General features: G+C 34.6%; 1 protein-coding gene across 5 annotated transcripts in view; it reads right to left on the bottom strand.

The window, feature by feature from the left end:
* Positions 1 to 23239, bottom strand: part of FSTL5 (follistatin like 5) — a 286784-nt gene that overhangs the window by 243323 nt on the left and 20222 nt on the right. For all 5 annotated transcript variants that reach the window (XM_032686689.1, XM_032686692.1, XM_032686687.1 and 2 more), the window contains exon 2: positions 19013 to 19151. In XM_032686689.1, coding sequence (XP_032542580.1) covers positions 19013 to 19135 — 123 coding nt within the window. In that variant the 5' untranslated portion in view covers positions 19136 to 19151. The remainder of the gene's footprint in view (positions 1 to 19012; positions 19152 to 23239) is intronic.

Genomic DNA, 23239 nt, shown 5'->3' with positions numbered 1-23239 from the left:
TTGTGCTGATTAAAATATCAATCAGTCAACCACCAGGATTTAGAGTCACAATGTAGCCAAGTTATGTTAGCATTCAGATACTGCAATTTATAGGCTCCACAGATACTGCTGAGTTCCACAAAACTCACTAGTTTGTCCCTTTAGTTTGAAATCAGAGGAATGGAATTTTTTCCTAACAAAGCTACAAAGCCTATAATATCTACTGCTTATTCTACAATAAATAGATCCTGAAGACTTAATTCAAGAATTGATTACAAGATCAGAGAACCTTGTAGGAAAGCAATATTAAAAATCAAATATTAGTATCAGAGGAGAAGAGAAACACTAAAAAGGATGAGAATTAATTTTTAGGGAGAACAGAGTACAGCAAGCTTGGCAAAGCTTAGAGAAGAAAGAAAATCACTCAGATGAAATTTTAAAATTAAAAAAAGTGTTTGGGTTTTTTTAATGGAATGTGTTAAGATTTCAAGGAAAGGAGGCATTAGCTGAATATCTTTTCAGACCTTATTTTTTCTAATATCTTTATTTTCTCAAATTTCAGCGGAAGATTTTTGCTTAAGTTTTCACAGCTTACTTTTCTCAAAAGACTCAAGTTTTAATTTTGAGCTGCCATTAAAACTACTAAGAAAAAACTCTGTTAGCATATCACACGTCGGCCTTCGTGTGATATTTCTTGGGACAGCAACATGCTTGGTAGCAGCATCCAGATGGAAAAAAACATTCATAAACCTCAAGTTATTTCAAAATTAACCTGTGATTAGACTGTGTGTAGCATCTCTCAACTCAGAAATTAAGTTTCTGCCTAGAGAAACCCTGCTATATTAGACTTCTCAATAGAAAACACAAGAGTTAAAAAATGCAGAAAAATTTATAATGAAAGTACATTAAATAAAAATTCTTCCTCATTATTGAAAGATAAAGTATGTGAATTAATTTCTATAGAAAACTACTAAGAAATAACGAATTATGTTAGTAAGTAAATGTTATAAACACCTATAACTTAGGAAAATTCAGTTCAGATTCTCAGGGAAATAGGAATTGCTCATCCTGATGGGAAACACATAAAAAAATAAACAAACCTCTCAGGGTCCTGGAATGTCAGAGAGGTAAACAAAAAATTGTTTATCATGACCTTTATTTCCACCTGCATTTGTTCAGCATGCTAGGGTTTTGACCCTAGCATGCTGAAAATAAAAAAAATCTACCCATATACAATTAGAATGTATGTAAATGTACAAATATCACTGTATGAAGTAAAACATACTAATTCTGTATAAAAACTGGTGTGGAGGCCTTTATAGACCCACTTTTACACATATTTCTGTAATTTTTCTCCTGTATTGCACTACGATATATAAACAAAATATTTTCACCTAACATGTTAACAATCAAAGAAATTACATATACATATCTACTATCTAAATAAAATTGAAATGATTACATGATCTACAATACTATATTGTTACCTATTGCTAGAAGCCATGTGTAAATAGAACAAATCATCTTGAATCCCAGGATAGTTTTATCAGCTTCAGTATAGCAAAAAAGTTTTGAATTTAAGTCTCCAACCAAATTAATCAGACAAGTTGCATGGCTTTGCATGGTTTTATGTTGCACTATATTGTATCAGCCTGATGAAATGTATCAATGCAGAACAAATGAGAACTCTAAAGAAGCTTTATATGTCCAACAGACTAAATTTAAAGTAAATTTATCAAAGCACAGTGGATGAAAAGGCAGAAAATGTCAAATTTTCTGAATTTTCTGTCGTGTCTGTGAACTAAGAAAAGATCATGGGTGATTGACCACACAAATTGCTATTTTTACAAATCATAAGTTATAAACTATTTGGAATATATATCAAACAAGGCTTTGCACAGAAATTGATTTATATATTCACAAATGTTTTTCTGAGGTATAAATGCTCCTTTTCTGATTGTATTTTCTTTTTTTTTGTCTGAATACACAAGTACTATTAGAACATTCTTGCATTTGGACATCATCATTGCTCAGAAATGTTGTGTTTACTAAATAAGGTTGGCACAGTATCAAATCTTATTTAGAAGGACTTCATATCAGCAATAAGAAGTGTAGAGAATGATGGCCAAGGGGACTCTTAATGTACAGTGATTCCCAAGAAAGTACAAAGCTACTTATAAGAAAGACCAGAGATGATCTGTAAAGGTAGACGTCATTCTAGGATTAACAAAATACTCTAGCCATGCTAGAAACAGTAAAGCTCATTTCTTAGCCCCATTTAAATATGTATCATGTGCATTATGTTTATTTTTCTCTTTTTGAAAGAAAAGATAATATTTACAAACCAATGGATGCTACACATAGAAATATATTCACTTCCACTTAATTCTATGTTTTTTAAATACAAACTACATAATTGTATTGTAGAACTCACTTGTCTCTCTATCTGAATTATCTACTGAGGATTTGGGTATGTGTCAGCCACAGTGGGTTACTTATAAAGAAGAAGCACCTTATTTATTCTTCACAAAACTCAGGCAAAATCTCCTCTTCCATACTGGCTCTGTTCAAACAGTAGCTGCTGAACTAATGGAATTCTTGAAATAACAAAGTACTAATTAGTGTAAAATATATGGTAGATTGTCCTTGATATGTGACAAAAATTTAAATAATTTAATAAATATAAATCACTAATTACAGAAGCTCTGTTGAAAAAAGGAGTGCAAAGTTATTTACTTAAATTTTATAATGAAAAATTATCATTAGTCATATCATAAAATGTAGTGAAAATGCAGAAAATTAGTTTGGGGTTCATTACCTTTAATGCAAATTCTGCAGTAGGGGTGCTTTGTTACTCTATAGTAACTAAAAATAATAATAATTAGAAAATTAAAGAAATTGCTATTAAAGAAAATATTTAATTGAGAGAGATATCAAGATAGTTATTTCTATCATGTTAAGCTATAGTAGTTGAATAATATATTCAGTTATATTAACACAACTTTAATTACAAGAAGTCTGAATTACACTTGTAGAGAAACTTTTTTTTCATGGGTGAAATAGCAGCATGGTCACAGCCACAGAGTACAAGTGCACATACGGCGCAAGGCAATCTGGTAAACTATTCTCAGAACCAGCTTGATCAATGCCATTAGACTGAACATTTGTCTTCAAAGAAATTTCGCAGAATCAGACTTCATCAGATTCTTAGCAACTGCAATACAATTGCAATTTAAACTAAAAATGTATGCAAAGCAAAAGCAATGACATTTACATTTGTAAAGATATTCTGTTAAGCAGCAGTAGGCAAGGCCTTGCTTACTGTGGTAGGGAAGAAAGAATGTGCAAAAAGTGAACCATTTTTCTGTTGCTCTTGTCAGAACTATTTACTGCAGAGAGCTTTTTAGTTTAATGTTTGCGGTAGGATTCTTGAACTGGTATTTTGCATACACAGACCAGTCTTCTTAGAGATTGCCACCATTTATAGCAATAAATTCTGAGAAAATAATATGCTACAGGTTGGTCTTGTATTGATTAAGGCATCATATGAATATAAGACTGTGTGAGGGAAACAATATGTAGTGTTGGGTTACTAGGTAAACATAAGGAAATATATAAAGCTGTTGAAGTTTTCAGAATTAATGACTTTCCCAGGAGTAGACATTACTAGATATTATAGTCTTAGAATAAGCCTTACAGGCCTTTGGAGAAAATCTGATGAAGTCTTGAATTCATGAACCCATGTGAAAAGAACCCAACAGTATTTGGGAAGCCTAGATATATGAGATTTGTATCACTAAAACCAAAACCAAACCAAAGAAAGCCCAACCCCTGGGGGTGGGTGGCAGCTGAAAAATGTGCTGATTTGATTCTTGTTTTGGTGATTTAGATCCTTGAGGAACACAAAGAACGATCATGGCAGATCCAGGATGGTGCATATGAAGCAGTTGTTCCTCTTTGCATGCAGCAGATTACAAGCCCTTAAAAGCAAAGTGGAAGTAGAGAAGAAATAAAGATACAAAAAAGTTAAAAATAATCTTGTCTATGCCCACATACTTTGAAGAAAAACTCCCTCTAGACCAGGCTTCAAAAAAGTGTGTGCTTTCTATGTATGGAAAGTGGACAGAAAAAGTTCTACACTAAGGGTAACCCGCAGGTTTTTTTATTCAGGCCTGTCTGACACAAAAGCAAATCACCTAGATGGTGCAAGGGCACGTATTAGTCTTAAAGGCAGCCTTGGACCACGTAAAGTAGAGCAGACAAAGCCTTTGTCCACAAGGTGAAACAATTGTTCTGAGCTAAAGTTACAGTCTAAATCCCAGTGTTCTTTAGTACCTATCGAAGTAGCTTCCTGCTAACGACACATTAACACTGTTTACACCAAATGTATACGCCATGTGTTGTGTTCTACAAAATAACACTTCTTTTTCAAAATAGGCAGAGAGAGACACATTAATGCATTTTCAAAGCAGTAATTCCTTCTGGTAGGATTGTTCATGATTCATATGGACACATTTCCTAAAATTGTTGCCTAGTGTAAAAAGACCTGTGTGAAGCGGGCTACAGGTAGCTCCCAAGAGAAATAACCACCCTAGGGTCAGGCCTGAAGGCCCTGATAACTATTGTAGTTGAAAAAAAGCTGAGAAGTACTTTTGGGTTTTATCTTATCTTTAAATTCAAGAATTCTGATTTCACTAAAGAAATTCTTTTATATAGGACTGTAAAGTTTTTTATTTTTTTTTATTATTATTATTTTTTCGAATGTAAGACCTTGTCCAAGAGGAACTGTAACAATTCTACAGGCCCGATAAAACAGTGGTGAAAGGCCAAATACAGTCTTTCCTTAATTTTATTGAAGTAGAGAAAGGCCTGTTTCCCAAATTTTGCCATTTTTCCACAATGGAAAAAAACCCAAAACTAATAAAATCTTCATGCCGACTTTAAGGATGAATTCTTCCATTGGCTGTTACCCATTATGGTAACATTAGGACTTCATTAGGACAACTGTCCTAAAAAAAATGGCCTGAGTTGAATAGGAAAAAAAAAATCAATAGAACTAAAGCTTACTCTGGGTAAATTTCTTAGGCAGCTGACTCTTATGGAAATACAGTGTAACTATAGCTTCTTTAATGTGATGTCTTCATATTTGTTCTTTGATGACAGACCAAATACATATAAAATTCATAAGCAGTTTCATAGCACATGACAGAAAACTTCTACCAATTTTATACTGCTGTTAGGTGTTGCTGGTTTTATAACACTTTAATCATTAAAATGTTTAGTGCATGGCTTGAGTGGTGGAAGAAGAGTATACTTTTCCATTAAAACATGTGCCACTATGACTAAAACAGTTCATATACTGAAGTGTATAAGGCAATTTATGTAGTCAAATCCAGGCTACAGCTCTTCTTAGCTAAATTGGAGGAGCTATGAGCGCTACGTAAATAATGACTTTGCAGAAGTAATTACCGCTATTTGTGCATAGTTTGCATTAAACTTTAAATGCTCATACATTTAGTGTAGAATTACTTTCCCATGCATAGACTGCAAAAGGTGTACTTTCTTCCTGCCTACCAAGTAAGACATGTAATAACACAGGGCAGTTGACGAGGTGCCGTAGATGAATATACTTATTTCATATTGCTCATAGGGTACTCCTATTCAGCACATATATTCATTTTGAAATTATCTGAGAACGCTCCACATTTGAGTAGGCAAAGAAGGGGGAAAGAGAGCTCCAAGAGGCAACGTTTTAGCATACTGAATTATCACTGGAGATTCTAAGAGATAGTATTTAATGGGTATTCTATTATCTTCCCCCTTATGTGAGCTCCTAAAACTCCAGGTACCCTCACAATTACTGAAAAGTGGTATATTTCCTAACAATATAGTGCTTTTTTTTTTTTTCAAGAAAAAGAACCCTCCCAGTACAGATGGATCTTAGCTGCACAATTCCCAGTGACATTAACGGGAGTAATCTGCCTAAAACCCCTATTCATTTTTCTTTTTAAATTTCAGAGATGGTTTTAAAGTGTAATTTTCCAAAACCCACACAATGTGCTTTGCATTTTATTATTCAGTCTGTCTGAAGCTCATTCAAATTTTATTTTCCCTCATTGCAAATTTTTGTCCAGATAGAAGAAAATCTGCAGGAAGAATGACGGCTAGAGAATATAGGAATGAAAGCATAAATATCAATTACCTTCTTACAATCCAGGAATGCAAGTAACATTTAGTCTGCATTAAGATGTAATTATGGGTAAAATTGTAATCTATCTACCAGTATTGATTAAAACCAATATGCTGAGACATCTCTAGGAATAATAGTTTTATAAAGATGAAGATAAGGAAAGATGCAGAGCAAAATAGAAGTTCATTATATGAATATTAATTGATTGCACCTGTCCTTGTGTAAGGCATTAAACTCCATATTGGAGGAATACATTCATATAAACCAGAGATTTGATGAAAGCTTATATAATATTACCCACTGTGTGACATTTAGGAAACTAGAAACTGAAATTAAGATCATATTTTTTCTACCGAATCTTTGAAATTTCAAGATTAATCTGGTATTTGATAGTTGTATTTCAACTAATTTTTCAAAATGAATTATGAAGTACAGCTCTATACACTACAGATATACTTACAATTGGTTACAGTTTCCCTGCTGTGAACTAGGCAATGTACTGTAAAGCTTTTAGTTATTTTCTCTCGGTATACATGTTGAAAAGAAGTATTTTTTAAAAAAATGTGCAGAGAGCTGAAATAACAATTCAGTAAATATCTGAAGTTCTAATCTAATGGATAATAATGTATTTTCAATTTTAGTTCCTTCTTCATATATATATATATGAAGACATCTATTTTTCTTCCATACCTTAGACTGATACTAGTAGGCACAAATAAAATAGGGTTTGTTATGAATCATAAATTGCAAATTATGTCTTGTAAATATTTCCTTGTACCAAAACAATGACTTTCATTATATTTTTTGTATTCCATCTAATTGTGGAGTATATATCAGGAAGCCGACACTGGAAAAACAAGAAATGATAAACTCTGTTCTTTACTAATTGCTAATAATAAACCACCAAAAGAAATTATTAGAAAATATTAAGGTATAGAAAATATTTGAAGATATAGTAATGTCTTTGAAAGGAATGCTTTACTCATGCCCCACTTAGGGGAGGAATGAAGGTATAAAAAAATAAATGCATAACCTTTATATGGAAAGCCAGACTGGCCAATGTAATGGTTTCTCAGACCTTTAAGAAAAACCCAAAAAAATATCAGCTGCAAAGGGAATAATAGTCTTTCTCAACTTTTAGGATCAGCTTACAGTAGTTACTAATAATTTCAGAATCATTACATCAAATGATGTAACGCCAAATAATGTTAGATATACCAACAAGTTGAATAAATTCTGTTAAGATAATGTAATATTAATGTTTTATTACTTGCACTGATGTATGTAAATAATCCTCAGGTAAGAGTAATAGAAAGTAATGGCATTTTCATGAAACACTAGCGAATTGAAAATTGTACTGATGCCTCAAGAAAATTTTTCCCTAGAAAATACACTTGAATTATAGGCTGTTTATTTCAGGTTACATAGCCAGAGTTGTAAGCAATAAATTAAACAAATGGCTAATAATTTTTGTTTGGTTTGTTTTTATTGGAAGAAGTGGTATAGTATAAGCTTGTTAGATTTTCTCACTTCAAATTAGTATTTTGTTACATCCATTGAACCAGGGAATTCAATTGCATAAGGTTATATGATAGAATTAACAATGAACATTAAGCAGATGCTATTAACATTATGCAATATTGAAGAAATATTTTTTGTTATTATACTTCATTTGTACAAACATACTGTTTATACCTTATGTGTTCATTTATATGAATAGTATAAATGCAGTTTTGCAGTTAACAAAGTACATTAAATGAAAACTTCAAAATAACAAAAAACTAAAAAGGTATGTCAAGTGAAACAAAAATCTCTTACTCATCTCTTGAATTTCATGAGACCCCACCTAGAGTACTTTGTTTAGCTCTGGGATCCCCAGCATAAGAAGTACATGGACCTGCTCAAGGGAGTTCAGGGGAGGGCCACAAAGATTCTCAGATGACTGAAACACCTCTCCTATGAAGACAAGCTGAGAGATTTGGAGTTCTTCAGCCTTGAGAAGAGAAAACTCTGGGGAGGCCTTACAGTGGCCTTCAATACTTAAAGGCCTATAATAAAGCCAGAGGAACTTTTCACAAGGACATATAGTGTCCCAGGACAAGGAGGAGTGGCTTCAAATGCAAAGAGATTAGGTTTAGTTTAGACGTTAGGAAGAAATTCTTCACTATGAGGGTGGTGAGGCACTGGGACAGGTTGCCCAGAGAAGTTGTGGATGCTCCATCCCTGAAATTGTTCAAGGCCAGGTTGGATGAGTCTTTGAGCAACCTGATCTAGTGAAAAGTGTCCCTGTACACATCCCTACAGGAGGGTAGGAACTAGATGATCTTTAAGATACCTTCTAGCCCAAACCTCTCTCTGAGCATTTTTAATGAAGTCAAAGCAACATTTTTGTATTAGTAAAGTTTGGAAAATATTTCTTTTGACTTTTATGGTTTAGGTATTAATTTTCCATGTTCTTAAAAGCATTTAAGTATAGTTGTATCAATGCATAATAATTTTTAAAAAGGTATAATTAAGACATCTTTTAATTAGGCTGTCATTAAACTCTCCATTTTCTTTGTGTAGGCCTAAGTATAGCTACCAAAACCTTTAATGCTTTCAATGGACATCTTGATGTTTAGCTCCATTATTTGAAAGGAGGCTGGGGTTTTTTTTGTTGTTGTTTCTGATGCTGCTGTTTGGGGTTTTTTCATATGGAAAATAAATCAAGCTGAAAGACATCCCATTCCCTTAGCTCTTGGTTGAAGGGATTTGAGCATAATGATGGATGTATGTTCTCATCCGGTATGATTTACCATGGAATAAGTTATCAGAAACAAATACAATGCTCTGAGCTGAACTATCTATATGATCCCATCAACAAATATAAAAGAGAAAGAGTAAAAATAAGATGTCATGACAACTACTGTAATTTAGCAGTCACCCTACCCAGAACTGGAGACATTTTAAGGTAAGCATAGAATACTTCAGTAAGTCCGCAAGGTGAGAGGACAGAAGTCTAAGAGACTTTCTCACTGATATTTTGCTTTATAAACAATGGAGATAAAGTTAGAATTTTCCAGTTACAAAACTCTCAAAAGAAAAGGCTGCTGAAGAAATATAAACCAAACATACCTAAACCTGATATACACAAACACAGATCAATGTTTCTTACCATGGTTCCTGCAAAGCTTTCAAATGAAAAAATTTAAACTTATCAGGAAAATAAATGCCAAAGAAATAGCTTAAATATTGTGCTAGCAAATACTTGATACTGAAAGAGAAAAAAATGCATGGTTCACACAAAGTATAGATGGGTTGTTTAACTTGATGTCTTGGTAACACAAAATCAGAAGATTGGATATTGTAAAAGCAAAGAAAAAAAGGTATAATATAAGGTCATCAAATATGGTTTTATCTAAAAAATACCAGATTTGGGCTCCCACTGCACATTACACTCTTAGTAAAATTATCACCGTTCAAAATTACTACTGAAAACACAATAGAACAAAGTAAGCAATGAAGAAGAAAGAGTTAAAATGAGTGAGATATTTTCCTTATGCTAAAAAGATAATTTCTTCTTCTACCACACAAAGTATTAAGGGTGTTTCAAAATATAGATATTGAAAAGAAATATGGATGCAAGACCTAATATTTAGCCAATCTGATGGGCCCAATTTAGAAGGAGTCTAATAGTCCACAAATATTATGCTTTGATTTTATACTAAAGCCCAACGTAACAAACAGTTGTCTTACAAAACATTATTGCTGTATATAAATGTTACATATCCTCAGTTGGGAATACATTACTGTATAGATGCACAGTATACTAATGTTTAAAACAGTAGTGGGTTGACCCTGGCTGGATGCCAGGCACCCACCAAAGTTGCTCTATCACTCCCCTCCACAAGTGGAGAGGGGAGAGAATATATAAGGCAAGGTTCATGAGCTAAGGACAGGGAAACATCACTCACCGAATACCATCGTGGGCAAAACAGACTCAGCTTGGGGATATTAATAAAATTTACAAATAACAAAATCAGAGCAGTATAATGAGAAGTGCGGAGGTCAATGGAACTAAGACGATCCCAGGGGAGGCAGAAAACTGAAATGGTTTATTGGACTCACAAGTTCATCTTTAAAGGGTTTAGGGTTTACACATTTAACAGAGGGTTTACATATCCATCGGGGGTTTGCATATTCATGCTATTAAAATTGGGGGGGTTCACAAGGATGATATAAGGGAAAAACCCAGGTTAACACATCTTGGGGTCTTAGGAATTACCTCATGGGAAAAACCCATTTTATCTTAGGGGATTTTGCAGGGGGGGAACAGGTAACACAGAGGGAGAGATAAGGTACAATGGTTCTTCTGCACAGGTCTGATGAGATCGGGATGTGGCTCTCTGGCTCGGGCAGGGCATGTGATAACATCATGCAAGGAGTCTCTTTACATCCTGCTGAAGAAGGTAGGAAGAGTCCACAGAGATGAGGTTGGCGAAGAGGCGTTTTCCCAGCTTCTGCAGAGCCCATGGCTTTCTGCAGAGACTACTCAAATATCTCTCTGCAGATATCATATCTTGGAATCCAATAGAGAAGTATACTAAAAACATGTTCTCCCCACCCTTCTCTCCTTCTCAAGCTTTACCTCCTCCCCCACCAAGAGGCACAGGGAGATGGGGAATGGTGGTTACTGTCAGTTCACCACAGATTGTTCCTGCTGCTGCTCAGGGAGCAGCATGGGGTCCCTCCCATGGGAGACAGTCCTCCAAGAATTTCTCCAACATGAGTCCGTCCCACAGGCAACAGCTCTCCACAAACTGCTGCAATGTGGGTCACTTTTTCATCAGATGCAGTCCATCAGGCACAGCCTGCTCCAATGAGGGTCTCCCATGGGATCACAAGTCCTACCAGGAAATCTGCTCCAGCACAGGCTCCTCTCTCCACAGGTCTGCAGATTCCTGCCAGCACCCTGCTCCAGCACAGGTTTCCAAAGGGTTCACAGCCCTCTTTTCGGTATCCACCTTCTCCAGTGGGATGCAGGTGGATCTCTGCATCCCAGTGGTCCTCCATGGGCTGCAGCAGCCACAGGGGCTACATGGCTTCACCATGCTCTTCACCATAGACAGTAGAGGATCTCAGCTCCAGTACCTGGAGCACCTCTTCCCCCTCTTTCTCCACTGACCTTGGTGTCTGCAGAGTTGTTCCTCTCACATGTTCTCACTCTGCTTTTTTCTGTCTGCAATTACATCTGCACAGTAACTTTTAATTTCTTAAATGTGTTATTCCAGAGGCATTACTGTCATTCCTGATTGGCTTGGCCTTGGCCAGCAGTGGGGTCCATCCTGGAGCCAGCTGGCATTGGCTCTGCTGGACTTGGGGGAAGCTTCTGGCAGCTTCTCACAGAAGCCACCTCTGTAGCTTCCCCAGCCAAAACCTGGCCACAAACCCAAATGTTTAAAGTGCATCATTATTTTCATTTTAAAAGTGAATTTAAATATCTAATTAGAATCAGAAAGATTAAAAATAAACCATAAGCTAAGTGGATCGTTATTTATTTAAAAAAAAAAAGAGAATCTAGGGTACAGCCTAGTTTGTCTGCACACCAATAAAACTGTTATACATTATGTTTATTATTTAATAATATTTTATATTGATTTGTGCATATTATTTTTCATATTATAAACATTGTCTATGTTACAGGATATAACTTTCATTTTAATAAACCAAGATAATAAAGGTTAGTGAAGATAATAAAGTCTACATCTTCTAGGTAATGCAAATAGGTATTTAATCCGTAGGGAAAATGGCTGAGAAAAAGAAATGATAGAAAAGAATGGAAAAATAAAGCAATTGAGTGAGAGGGAAAAAAAAAAAGATGGAATTATATACAGAGAAGTCTTAAGGACCTGAAGAATAAAAGACAGCAAGGAAGGTATGGAAAAGAGCCGTATCTCATAAACACAAACTTCAAGTGCCTGGCCTCTTTCATGACCTTAGAAATCCAAACAGCACAAATTTGAACAGGAGCAAATCATCCCATGTAATATATCAAACAAATCTCATCGGGCTTTGTTTTGTTACTACTGTGATTGCAATTTGTGGTGATGATTTGCCATCACAATAGAATATGAAAAAACTTAATGCTAATCAAGAAGCTGAAATAATAGCTGACATAGATTGTATTTGCATTGATTCCCAAACACCAGAAAAGTAAAAAACCATTGTCTTATCTATTCAGAGCCTAACTGGAAATCATTTTCCTAGAAAGCAATGTAAGAAGGCCAAGCTGAGTACTGAAGAAGATAATCACACTACCTCATATACCACTACTTTGTATTTTATTCTTTGTTGCCACCCTGCCATATGAGATTAAAAAAGCGATGTTAATCAAAGGGTAGATAATACATGTGAATCTCATAATTCCTTAAAATATTTGAGTAAGATTCACCTCTTCCATAGTGATGATGTTCAGCAATGGGAACAGATCCAGCAAGAGGTTCAGTGTGATAGTTAAGACACACCTTTGTTCCCTCACTAGCCCCGTTGATCGACTAAAACTTTACAGACAGGTGTTGCTAATGAGTATTAGTAGGCAGCTTGGAAGGAGGACTTCATAGTTACCTTAATTCCAGATTTTGACACTCCATCCCCTAATGACTGACTAGCTGGAAGAAGGACTATAGAAGAAATTTTACAGGGAGATTATAGAAGCAACTTTTCTAAGACTTTTTAAAAATTGCTCTGAGCATACAGTGAGAGCAAAAATAACATATTTAATTGATATTAGCTTATAAATGTACAATGATTGTAATGAGACTTAAAAAAAAATTACCTATGCCTTTCGAATGCTATTGCCCACAGGAAAAAGTAAATTAGAATGCAGTCTCTCCCTCTAGGAGAGGATTTTAAATGATCAAATTTTATGACTTCTCAAATCCTGCAAGCAAACAGATTTTCCAGACAGACACTGTAAACGATAAAAACTCAGGTTGTTTGGAGACCAGACCACACAAAGAAAGCTCAGGCTATTTTTGAATCCTGAAGTACTACTTTCTGTGTGTTTCTTTCTTGGCCATGAAACTCTAAATGAGAATAAAATCATTGAACACAGCCTGTCTACATTCTACAGGAGTTTCACTGCGCTGTTGGTTAGGAGAATATTTTATAACTTTTGGGAAAAAAACTAAAAGCAAAACATGTTTTCTGTGCTTATACATTCAAATTTAATAAACTGGGAGAAATATTTATGTTTTTCCCTTGCTTTGTTCCACTCAGACAAAGTCCTTATTGCTTAAACACCTCTAAATTATACCTAATTCTAATGTAACCTAAACCCCTCTAAACTGATCTAATCCCGAGGCGCAAATTAATGAGAATTGGGGTTGAACTGCTGAATTATGCAGTGAACAGCAACAGTAAGAAGGGAAGGAGAAAGGAAAAAGGGAGAGAGGTAGGTTTTTCACAGGAAGTTAGAAGAAATATTTTAATCTGGAGAAATACCACAGACAAGAATGAAGGCTGCACATCTGACTCAGTTCCTGTTAGCCCTTTGGTCACACAAGACAAAATCAGGACAAGACTGGAAACAGCTTGAACCAACACAGCAAAAACAGTTGTCCATGAAAGCTGGTAAAATCAAAGCACATCCCCTTTGCTGCACACCCTCTGTACACTGCATGCTCAGATGGACAATAAAATCTCTTTCCAGATGGAGGGTCCTGTACAGGCCAGGGTACAGGCCCAGGCTAAGGCTGAGGGTCAAGCCCAGTCCAAAGTCTGAATTCCCTCAATTCTCCCCACTGTTCTCAGGTTCCCCTGGTCCTACCCCCACCCATACTGCCAAGGCAGAATTTGCTCTCAGTGAGGCACTACAGCCCTGACTATTATGAGTGTAATTCCATAATATTCAGAATTGGGCCAAAGTCCAGGGGACAATAACTAATTTAGTGCCTTCACTGACTGTCTCTTGAGACTAAAACTTAACAGCTCCCCACCCATGACGGGATCATTAGCAACCAGCCGCTATTGCCAGTATTATTCGCTGCTAAACCATGTGAATCACCTCGCTTGCCAAGGAGGGTTGTGTGTGCATGTTAGATACTCAGAGTTGGCATGCTCTGGAGTATACATATGGATGTACAGGCTATATTCCATATTTCTTAGACTCTGACAGAGAATCAGCAGCCAACAGTTGGCTTTCTGTTGGCTGCCACCTGCCTGTTTATACCTGGAAATCTCAGAGCATTCACTTTTTCACTGAAAACACTGGTGTCAGAGGCATGCAAATGACAAGAAGAAAATTCATTAGAATGCTAGAAATACTTCCTAATGATATCAGGTGGGAACCTAGGTATTAACAAATTGCTTACAATACTTCAGCAGCAATGCAAGAAGACTCCCAAATGGAAAGTACCTTACAAACTTTTCCAGTGTTTTGACAAATGAAGAATGAATGGTTACCTGGCTTAACAGGAAATTCACATGCTGTTCAGACACAGCCTAATATTTTCCAGCATAACCACGTAAGCTTAAGCCATGGCAGTTACACAAGGAAAGGGGAGTGAAAATAAAACTTTCAGGAGTGCTTTGTAATATTCTTTCTCACTTCTGGTTCAAGACAACTCATCTCTTCCTGGTTTTGAATACTTCATATATAAGCAATGCAGTCAAACATCTGATCTCCATTGCCATTATAATGGTCGTGATAATGAACATTATTATAATTATAGTTTGGGTCATAATTGTAATTTAGGCATGAACTGCTTCAAGTTCTTAGACTTATATTTTATAAATTATTGCAGATTTCTGTTAGAAAATAACAGAAAAATAAATGTAATACTTGCAAGTCAGCAGCTCCTCTTAGGTACCAGCTATTAAAAATTCCACTGTAATGCTAGAGCAGTTCCAACTAATGTATAATAAAATTAGAAAACCTTTTCATTAATGCAGCATATGATAAATTAAAAAGTCTGAGGAAGAATAGCCTATGATTCCTATAGATCAAGGTAATCACAAAAAAAATACATTTCTACACATTAAGAAATGGCTGCATAATTAAAGGATATGAAGAGCAAAGTTGGGAAATCAGCAATATCCATAGAACTAGATCCAGTTAGTTAGTTTTGGTTAGTTAGTTAGTTTTGGTTAGTGTCAAAACATGTATATTTCATGTAGCACCAGACTGCTCTGACATTAGCCAAGGAAACAGCGCAGTCCACATTCAGAAATTAGGATACTTAAAGCACATTCCATTATAATTTTCTGCACAGTTTTAACAAAAACAAAAAAAAGTAATGTTGAAGACTGAAAAATAGTGCTTTCAATTACCAATAAAAATGCTGGTGTCTTAAAGGCAGCACAATTATTTTCTAAGGGAAAAACTGGATGCAGGCTATCACACACTGCAGCACTGAATATTTCTATCAATAATGCCAATTTTCCTAGTTATTTCCACCACTGAAGAAGAATATGAGTTCTGTACAACTGTGCTATAAGAAATAATTCAGCTATATATTCTACTGTATTTAAAACAGCACGAGATATCATCATGTAATTGTTCAAGTATCTGTCCTTATGTTTAATTTATTATAAATAACTTAAAAACTACCCCAAAAATCTATTGAAACCAGGGACACACATGATGCCGTCTGTAGAGGAGGATAATGATATATCTCAATATTCTGTTACAGGAAAAATGTATGTTCATAGTCCCTTTCTGAATGCATCATAGGTACACACAGAAACCCAAATAGTCATAAAGACACTTCCTTAATTGGAAGGCTTTCTAATCTCTAAATTGGATCTTTAGTTAATTTTTCAGAGCTCCCTAAAAACCAGGTGTCTTACCTGGCAAAATGTGCTGAGACTTTATAGTGATCTACCTGCATGGTTTGTTTTTCTCTGCAAATCAGGATGCTATGAACCACACATATCTGAATCACATCCCAACACAAACTTACCAAACAACCACTTGGGTCTGAAAATTAAATAAAAGCTATAGGCTAAATAGTTTTGTATGAGAACAGTGGATTGCAGATGTGGAGGAAGGATGTATAAAACAGTTAATAAAACCTGATATGTACTCAGAATATTCTGAGTTGGAAGGGACCCACAAAGATCACCAAGTCCAACTTTTAAGTGCATGGTACATGTACAGGGTTCAAAAACACAATCTTGTTATTAGCACCATGCTCTAACCAACTGAGCTAAATTGTCTGTACTAGTCCTCTGAAACACATTGAACTTGTCAACCATCTCAAGTTATGAAAGATGGATTATTTGTTGCAGGTAAATGATAAATATCATTCAATAGAGAAGGCTTAATTAGCTATTAAAGATGTAGAAGATTTTTGGAAGTTGAGGGGGGAAGATAAGGGGCAGAACAAAGACAGATAATAACAATGATTTCCTAAGTACAATTATTTCAAAAGGTTTTGAACAACCTGGAAACCAAATTTGTGCTAAAAATTTGATATTTGAAATCAAAACTGATATTACAAAATGAAAAACTCTCCAATTTAATTCATCACATATTTAATATCAACCAATTAAAGGAGAGGATTAAGGAATATTTTATCTTGTTCACTATGATGACATTTATATTTTCTAAAAAAATTTTGTAAATCTCTTCTAAAATATTTTGTAAAAACTTTTTTTTAATCTTTTGTCAAAGACCTAAAAATCTTTTAACCTTTTGAGGTTTCATCAGTAAATTCCCTAACTATTAGGTTGACTACATAAATTGATTAAAAAATCTAATTATATTTTATTATATGTGATTATTAAATGTGTATTATAATGAGGCACAAAATCAAAGAATGTTTGAGGTTGTAAAGAACCTCTGGAGGTCACCTTGTCCAACCTCCCTGCTCAAGCATGGTCACCTACAACAGGTTGTCTCAGACAGAGGCATGTCCAGACAGTTTTTAACTGCCTCATGTCCAGACAGTTTTTAACTATCTGCAGGGATGAAAACTTGACAAGCTTACTGGGCAATCTGTTCCAATGCTCAGTCACCCTCATAGTAAAATAACGTTTTCTTGTACAGAGAGATTTTCCCTATTTATAAAGTTTTTTCCTTATGAACGCTTTTCTTATGCATTCAGATTATCATATATAGAGACTAAATGCCTACTTGTAATTTCCATGCATGAGAAGCTGAATTTGCTCATAATCCCTTTTAAAACAACAAAATCTTTGTGATATGAATGCCTATTCTCACCATGAACACAATTATTATTTTAAGATAATACTGAAGTACCAACAGGATTGTTTTTCCCTGCAGGCTGACATTTGGAGTTGCTCTGGTTGGACTATCATCCAAGTCAGGTAAATTCCCCTTTATTAGAGCAAGAGTGATTACTCTTTTTTTTTTTTTTAATCTTCACACATATAAACTTGCATACATATTGCTTGATCAAAGCAAATATGACTCTGCTGATATTCATTATCATCTGTTTGTAGTAAGAATTCTACTTGCATAATTTAACCTAAGCACTTGATTTATTAAGTGCTTGATTGAAGCAGAAAGTCTTCTTTACCATATTATTTACATGTTTTCAATATGCATATCTGTGCCAAAGTTAATTTTAAAAATTCACTTAAGTTTTGCATTCCTAGTTTTTTTGTACTAACACATATCCCTAATACCAAAATCTTAACTGTACGCTAAACCATTTTTTTCATTTAGATATATTGCCTAGAAAAAAACTCACCATATCTTCTTTGTTTTTCAAAATAAATTCTATATCAAGTTTTCAATATTCTTTTTCTTTATGTTGTTTACATACTTGTATGTGTGATCCCTCCCAATATTAAACTTGAAATGTTCATAACAACCTATTCTAAGTATTATACGAATATTATCAGTGGATTAGAAGTATTATTAAGAGAAACTAACATATTATTAGTTCCACATACATTCATTAAGGTCAGAGAGCATCTAAATCTCAGAAATTATGCTCATTATAGCCCATTTACATAACTGTATAATAAAATCTAAATTTTAATATTTTATCTTCCATCTGTTAGAAAATTTTTGCATTTAATCTACATAGTATACAATAGTCAGTGAACAGGCAAATATTTTATTTGTTTGAGAACTCGGTTATCAGTTTCTCTCCCTTATACACTGAGATAGAATCACACAATACTGGGTCTTTTTTTCAAACTGAGGACTAACAATAATTATTTTTCATATTTTATAAAAAGTATTGAGAAATAATAGCCAGATTTTGAAACATTAACCAAAACTAACATTTAGGGTTTCTGGCTATAACTTAGACTTTTTTTAGTTGAAGCACACATATTCAGAAGGGTGAAGTTTTTTTAGGGTCTTTGTTGGCCTGACAGTAGGCCCTAAGGCTCCTCAGATGTTGCTCCCATGATTACTACTGTACCAAGAAGAATTAAGTTGATCAGCTCTATGCTAGTTCTAGGCAGCCCATGGAAATATTACAGTCCTTTTCCTTCCATGCTTCTTTGATGGGCAGTTCCCTTGTTTGCTGCTTGGTCTGAAATTCAGTGAGGACTGGGACATGTCATTGCCTTAAGCAGATGCTGTCAGTTGCTTTGAGACAGCCTCTCCTGAATCTCTCTCTCTCAGTTGATGTTGATACACATAATCTCCAGTTTGTGAAACTAAAACAGATCTTAGCTCACCCTCTTTGAAAGTTTTCTGGGCTTTCAAGTCAAAACACCTTGTTTTCTCGTTTACTTGTTAAATCGAGTATATATTTTGCAGATGTTGTTATTGTAAAAGTTAATTTCTGAAAATTACTCCAAAAAACAAGATAAGGCTGGAGTGTAATCTATCCCTTGACCATGGAAGAAAAGCAAGAAGTGTTAGAGAATATTCCATACCTTGTGGCGTAATCTTACTAGGGGCTGATAGAGCCTAAAGTCGTATCCTTCCTTGACTGGCCACCCTTCTGCTCCCAGCAAAATGCATCCAAGAAGTAAGACAGTGGACCACCACATAAACATCTTTACAGGTCTGTTTCTGTCAAAATAAAATGTAAGAGTTCAGTGATGTCATATTACTTTGGCATGAGCCATGTAATAAAAGTTTACAATACTGATATTCCATTTGCGGAATTGAATAAATATTGTAGATATGAGACAGTTCATCTGGCACAACAGCAAAGAGAAAAAATAGTAGCAGTTGGGATGACAATATCAATTGGGTTGTGCTGAACGGAGCGTTTTCTTATCATATGAGAAAGTCACTGAGGAAATAACCAGGAAAAGCCACAGAACAAAACGGAACACACTAGAAAAGCAGTGGTGAAAAATGCAAAACATTTTCTCAGATGAAGGAAAAAAAATTATCATCAATCAATCTTTTCTTTTAAATATAGTCTTTTACAATGCACTGTTCATATCCTTAAAGGCCTATAACAATCATACACATTTATAGATATATATGTCATGAGAGTTTCTTTACGTGGTTCCCAATGGACTTATAAATGTGCATTTTGTAAGCTGTTTCAGAATCTATTAGAAATATGCAATATATATTATTGATATTCAGCATTTGTGTTAAAACTATCAGCAAACTTATTCTCATCACTTCAACACACTCCCAAGTCAGTCTGCTTAGTCTATATTATTTAAACCTGCAATATGGGACAGAGATGAAGAACTTTCATGCAAGCTGACTTACACATGAATGGTTTGTTTTTTTTCCCATTTCTACCTTGCTTTTAGTTCACTTACCCCACCAACATAGAAGTCTCTAATAAACATAAAGATATACAAGAATAAGCACAAAACATCCTATGTGTGCCCTAGGAGCACAGAGTGTGTACAGAATGTTAAAGTCTTGACTGACATTTTTCTTTTCTATGGAAAATCATCTGAGCATAAAATGTGAACAAATTTGGGATCACTTATTATCCTGTATCGTTTACAGTCATGCTCCTGGCAATACTGTTACACACACTGTGGATTTGATTCCTATCATTCTTCATATAGCAGTAATTCTCACAGTAGGTCTCTGCCTCTGAAGACAGAGACTGCATAGAATTAGTTCCTGTGGAGATATTAAAGGTAGAAAATGGACTCTAGTCTTACTCTATTCACAGCCTCAGTAACACAATCCTACATTAGTTTGCTACACTTCTCTGGGGACTATTACTCCAAACTTGGTAAAACCTCTTAAAGGTTGCTGTCTGTTTCATTCTCATTCCAGCCGATTTTTTTACCAGCTTGCCTTGCTTTCTCACTTGTAACTCAAACCAAAGCTTGACATTTGTACACCATGCTACTTTGACATCATTTACCTTTTGTTCCACCAAACCCCATCTCATTCTGGGTCTCCCTAGTAATCAAACTTAACATTTCTTCTCATTTATTATTGCTTATTCCAAGAGTTTCCACTTCAATTCCCTTTTTTTGGTGCTCCAGCTTTTCTAATATACATAGTAGAAGTTTCTCTCCTAAGAGAGCTAACAGAATATATTAAGCAAAGAATAATTTGAAACACAGAAAACAAGCTCTATTACAGAGAGGTATTTTACATAAATACCTTGAGGCTTGTTCTTTTGCACTTGTTCAATAACTGGATATTATAGGGAAGATAGGAAATGACACAGTGAATATGTTTTCTTGGGTTCCCCTCATACTTCCACCTAAACAGAACTGCTAATCAGATGTACCAGTGGACCTTTACTATGGGATTATTACAACAATAAGCTTACTGACTTGAAACACAAAAAGGCTTATTACAGAACTCTGAGGTTTCAAGTACATTGTGGTATGGCATTTTCCTTCACTGTTTCTGTGTTGGTTCTCAGTATGGTTGTTGTTGGAACAATAATTCCATTAATGAAAAAAAAAATTAAAATGAAATAAGAAAGATCAGAATCTTGACTTTTTATCTCAAAGAAAACATACCTTTATTTTTGTTAAAAAAAAAAACCTTGAAAATACTTTATTTCTGACTTTCAAGGTCAGAATTAGATTAGTTTAGCACTTGTGCACGCTAAAACTAGCTATGCACAGTTGAAGCTTTGTCCCCTTTATGCACTTGTGGAATATCTCTCCGTACAATGAAAATTTGGTTGGAGAACAGTCATTTCACAGAAGATGGTAAGGGCAGCCACATTCCACCACCCTCCCATCTATACTGTACATATTTTAGCCTCATGGTATAAAAGAATAGGGTCCTTATAGTCTTGAAAATTGTTTGACCTTGAAAGACTTATTCTTTGCACTTGCACAGAAGAAGAAAAAATTATTACATGCTTAGTTTCTGATTTTATTGCTGTGACTTGGATGAACACTTCCAACATAAATTTAAAAAGTCAGCTTTTTGGACAGATGCCACCTAAAATCCCCAAAGTATACAGAGTGTCTTCAGCTATTATTTGCCTTTTTAGAAATAAAAAATCCACTTTTTTTCCAAGTATCATAAATTGAATTTATTGCACATCTTTTAAAACTACTACCAAAACCACAGTTCTCCTTAAAACAGTATTACGTCTTCATTTTAAGAAAAATTATTATCTGTTCTTAAAGGTTTACATAGTTAAAGAGTTGAACTAAAGAGCAGGAATAAAAATTACTTTTCAAAGCTTTACTACAACTCCAGATTTTGTTGCTGCACATAGGTGAACAGAAAGAAATAAGTTATCAAGTCTATATACTCATGTTACCTAAAATTACTTCCTTCTTTTTTCTTCTTGGAGGTACAGTGCAAATGATAACTAAAGGATTTCTGTACTTTCTTTTTAATGTTATATTATCAATGGATCAGAAATTGTGTTTTTGAAGGATGCTTCTCCTATGCATTCTAGGGCAAAATGACGTATTTCTGAGCTCAGTTTTGCAATATGATCTAGACCTTGTTTACTCAATAATTGTAATCTGGCAGAATTTAATGTTTCAGTGTTTAGATAACATTCTTCTGTATTTATATATTTATATATTAATTATATATTTGTAAAGCAGTTGCTTTTATTTTTTTATTATATGACTATTTTTATCTTCACTTTTTTTTTTAGTTTGTTTCAAATCATGGAGGACATACTGAGTTTCAAGTTGTCAAACTTTCCACATCATTAAACTTGAACATATAAAAGACTACAGTTACTTAGTATGCTTTTATTAAGTTCACAGGATATATTAAGTAGTGCATTTTTCACTAGAATTGGAGATAAGTGGGCTTAAGGAATTTCAGGGTCAAACAAATGATTAATGTAATTAAATGTTAGAATCAAAACTATGTTTCACAGGAAAACGCTGAAAATAAAAGATTTTAAGCAATATTAATACAGATTTTAATAAATATTTTAAATTTAGAGCTCTTGAGTATAAGCAACTTAGTTTTTTGTATTTTTCTGCTATCACTGCTTGGAAAAGTGGAAGAAAGAGTTCTACTTCAATGTCCCAGACAGTATATATGTTACAGAGAACTTTGGAAGGGGTGGGGGCTTAATCAAAGATGAATAAGGCATTAATCTCACTTTCCCTCTCTCAGGGAACTTGGCACAGACTGAAATTTAGGATCTGAATTAAGCAAATGCACAGCCAGAAAAGATCATGGAGAGATCAGCTTTGAAAGAAATGTTCCAAGAAATAAGTGTTATTCAATTATGTTTGACAATTTCAGTGAAATGCTATTGAACAGATAGTTTTCTTTGTGAGTTTGTCACGTTGCTGAGGCATCACCCTGAATGCAGTGTAATGAGTTTGGTTTTGCTATGACAGTTGTGAAATCAGACTGTCAGGCAGTCTGACCTTTACCATTTTTTCCAGTAATGTGTTTGTTCATGTAACATACTTAACAAAATATAAGCTCTACTTATTACAATACATCTCCTACATACCTGTAAGGATTTCAGGGCAAGACAAGATAATAACTTACGTGCTGATTAATATAATTATGAATAGTCTGCTGTTTTCTACTCAATTCTGAAATTATTTAAGTTATTTCTAAGGCCTTACAGAAGTAAGAAGTAATTCCACTCCATATTTTCACCACCCTAGTGTTTAAAATGTTTATTTTACTTTTTCCCAACTTCACCAGGCTCTGCCATTAAACATGTATAAATCAAAGTGTTGTTTCCATAAATGTTGCTTCAGTTC

Source organism: Chiroxiphia lanceolata, chromosome 4 (genome assembly GCF_009829145.1).
Source record: "Chiroxiphia lanceolata isolate bChiLan1 chromosome 4, bChiLan1.pri, whole genome shotgun sequence".
Classification (NCBI taxonomy): Eukaryota; Metazoa; Chordata; class Aves; order Passeriformes; family Pipridae; genus Chiroxiphia; species Chiroxiphia lanceolata.
The sequence above is the reverse complement of the archived record's forward strand: the minus strand, read 5'-3'. Positions and strand labels throughout refer to the sequence as shown.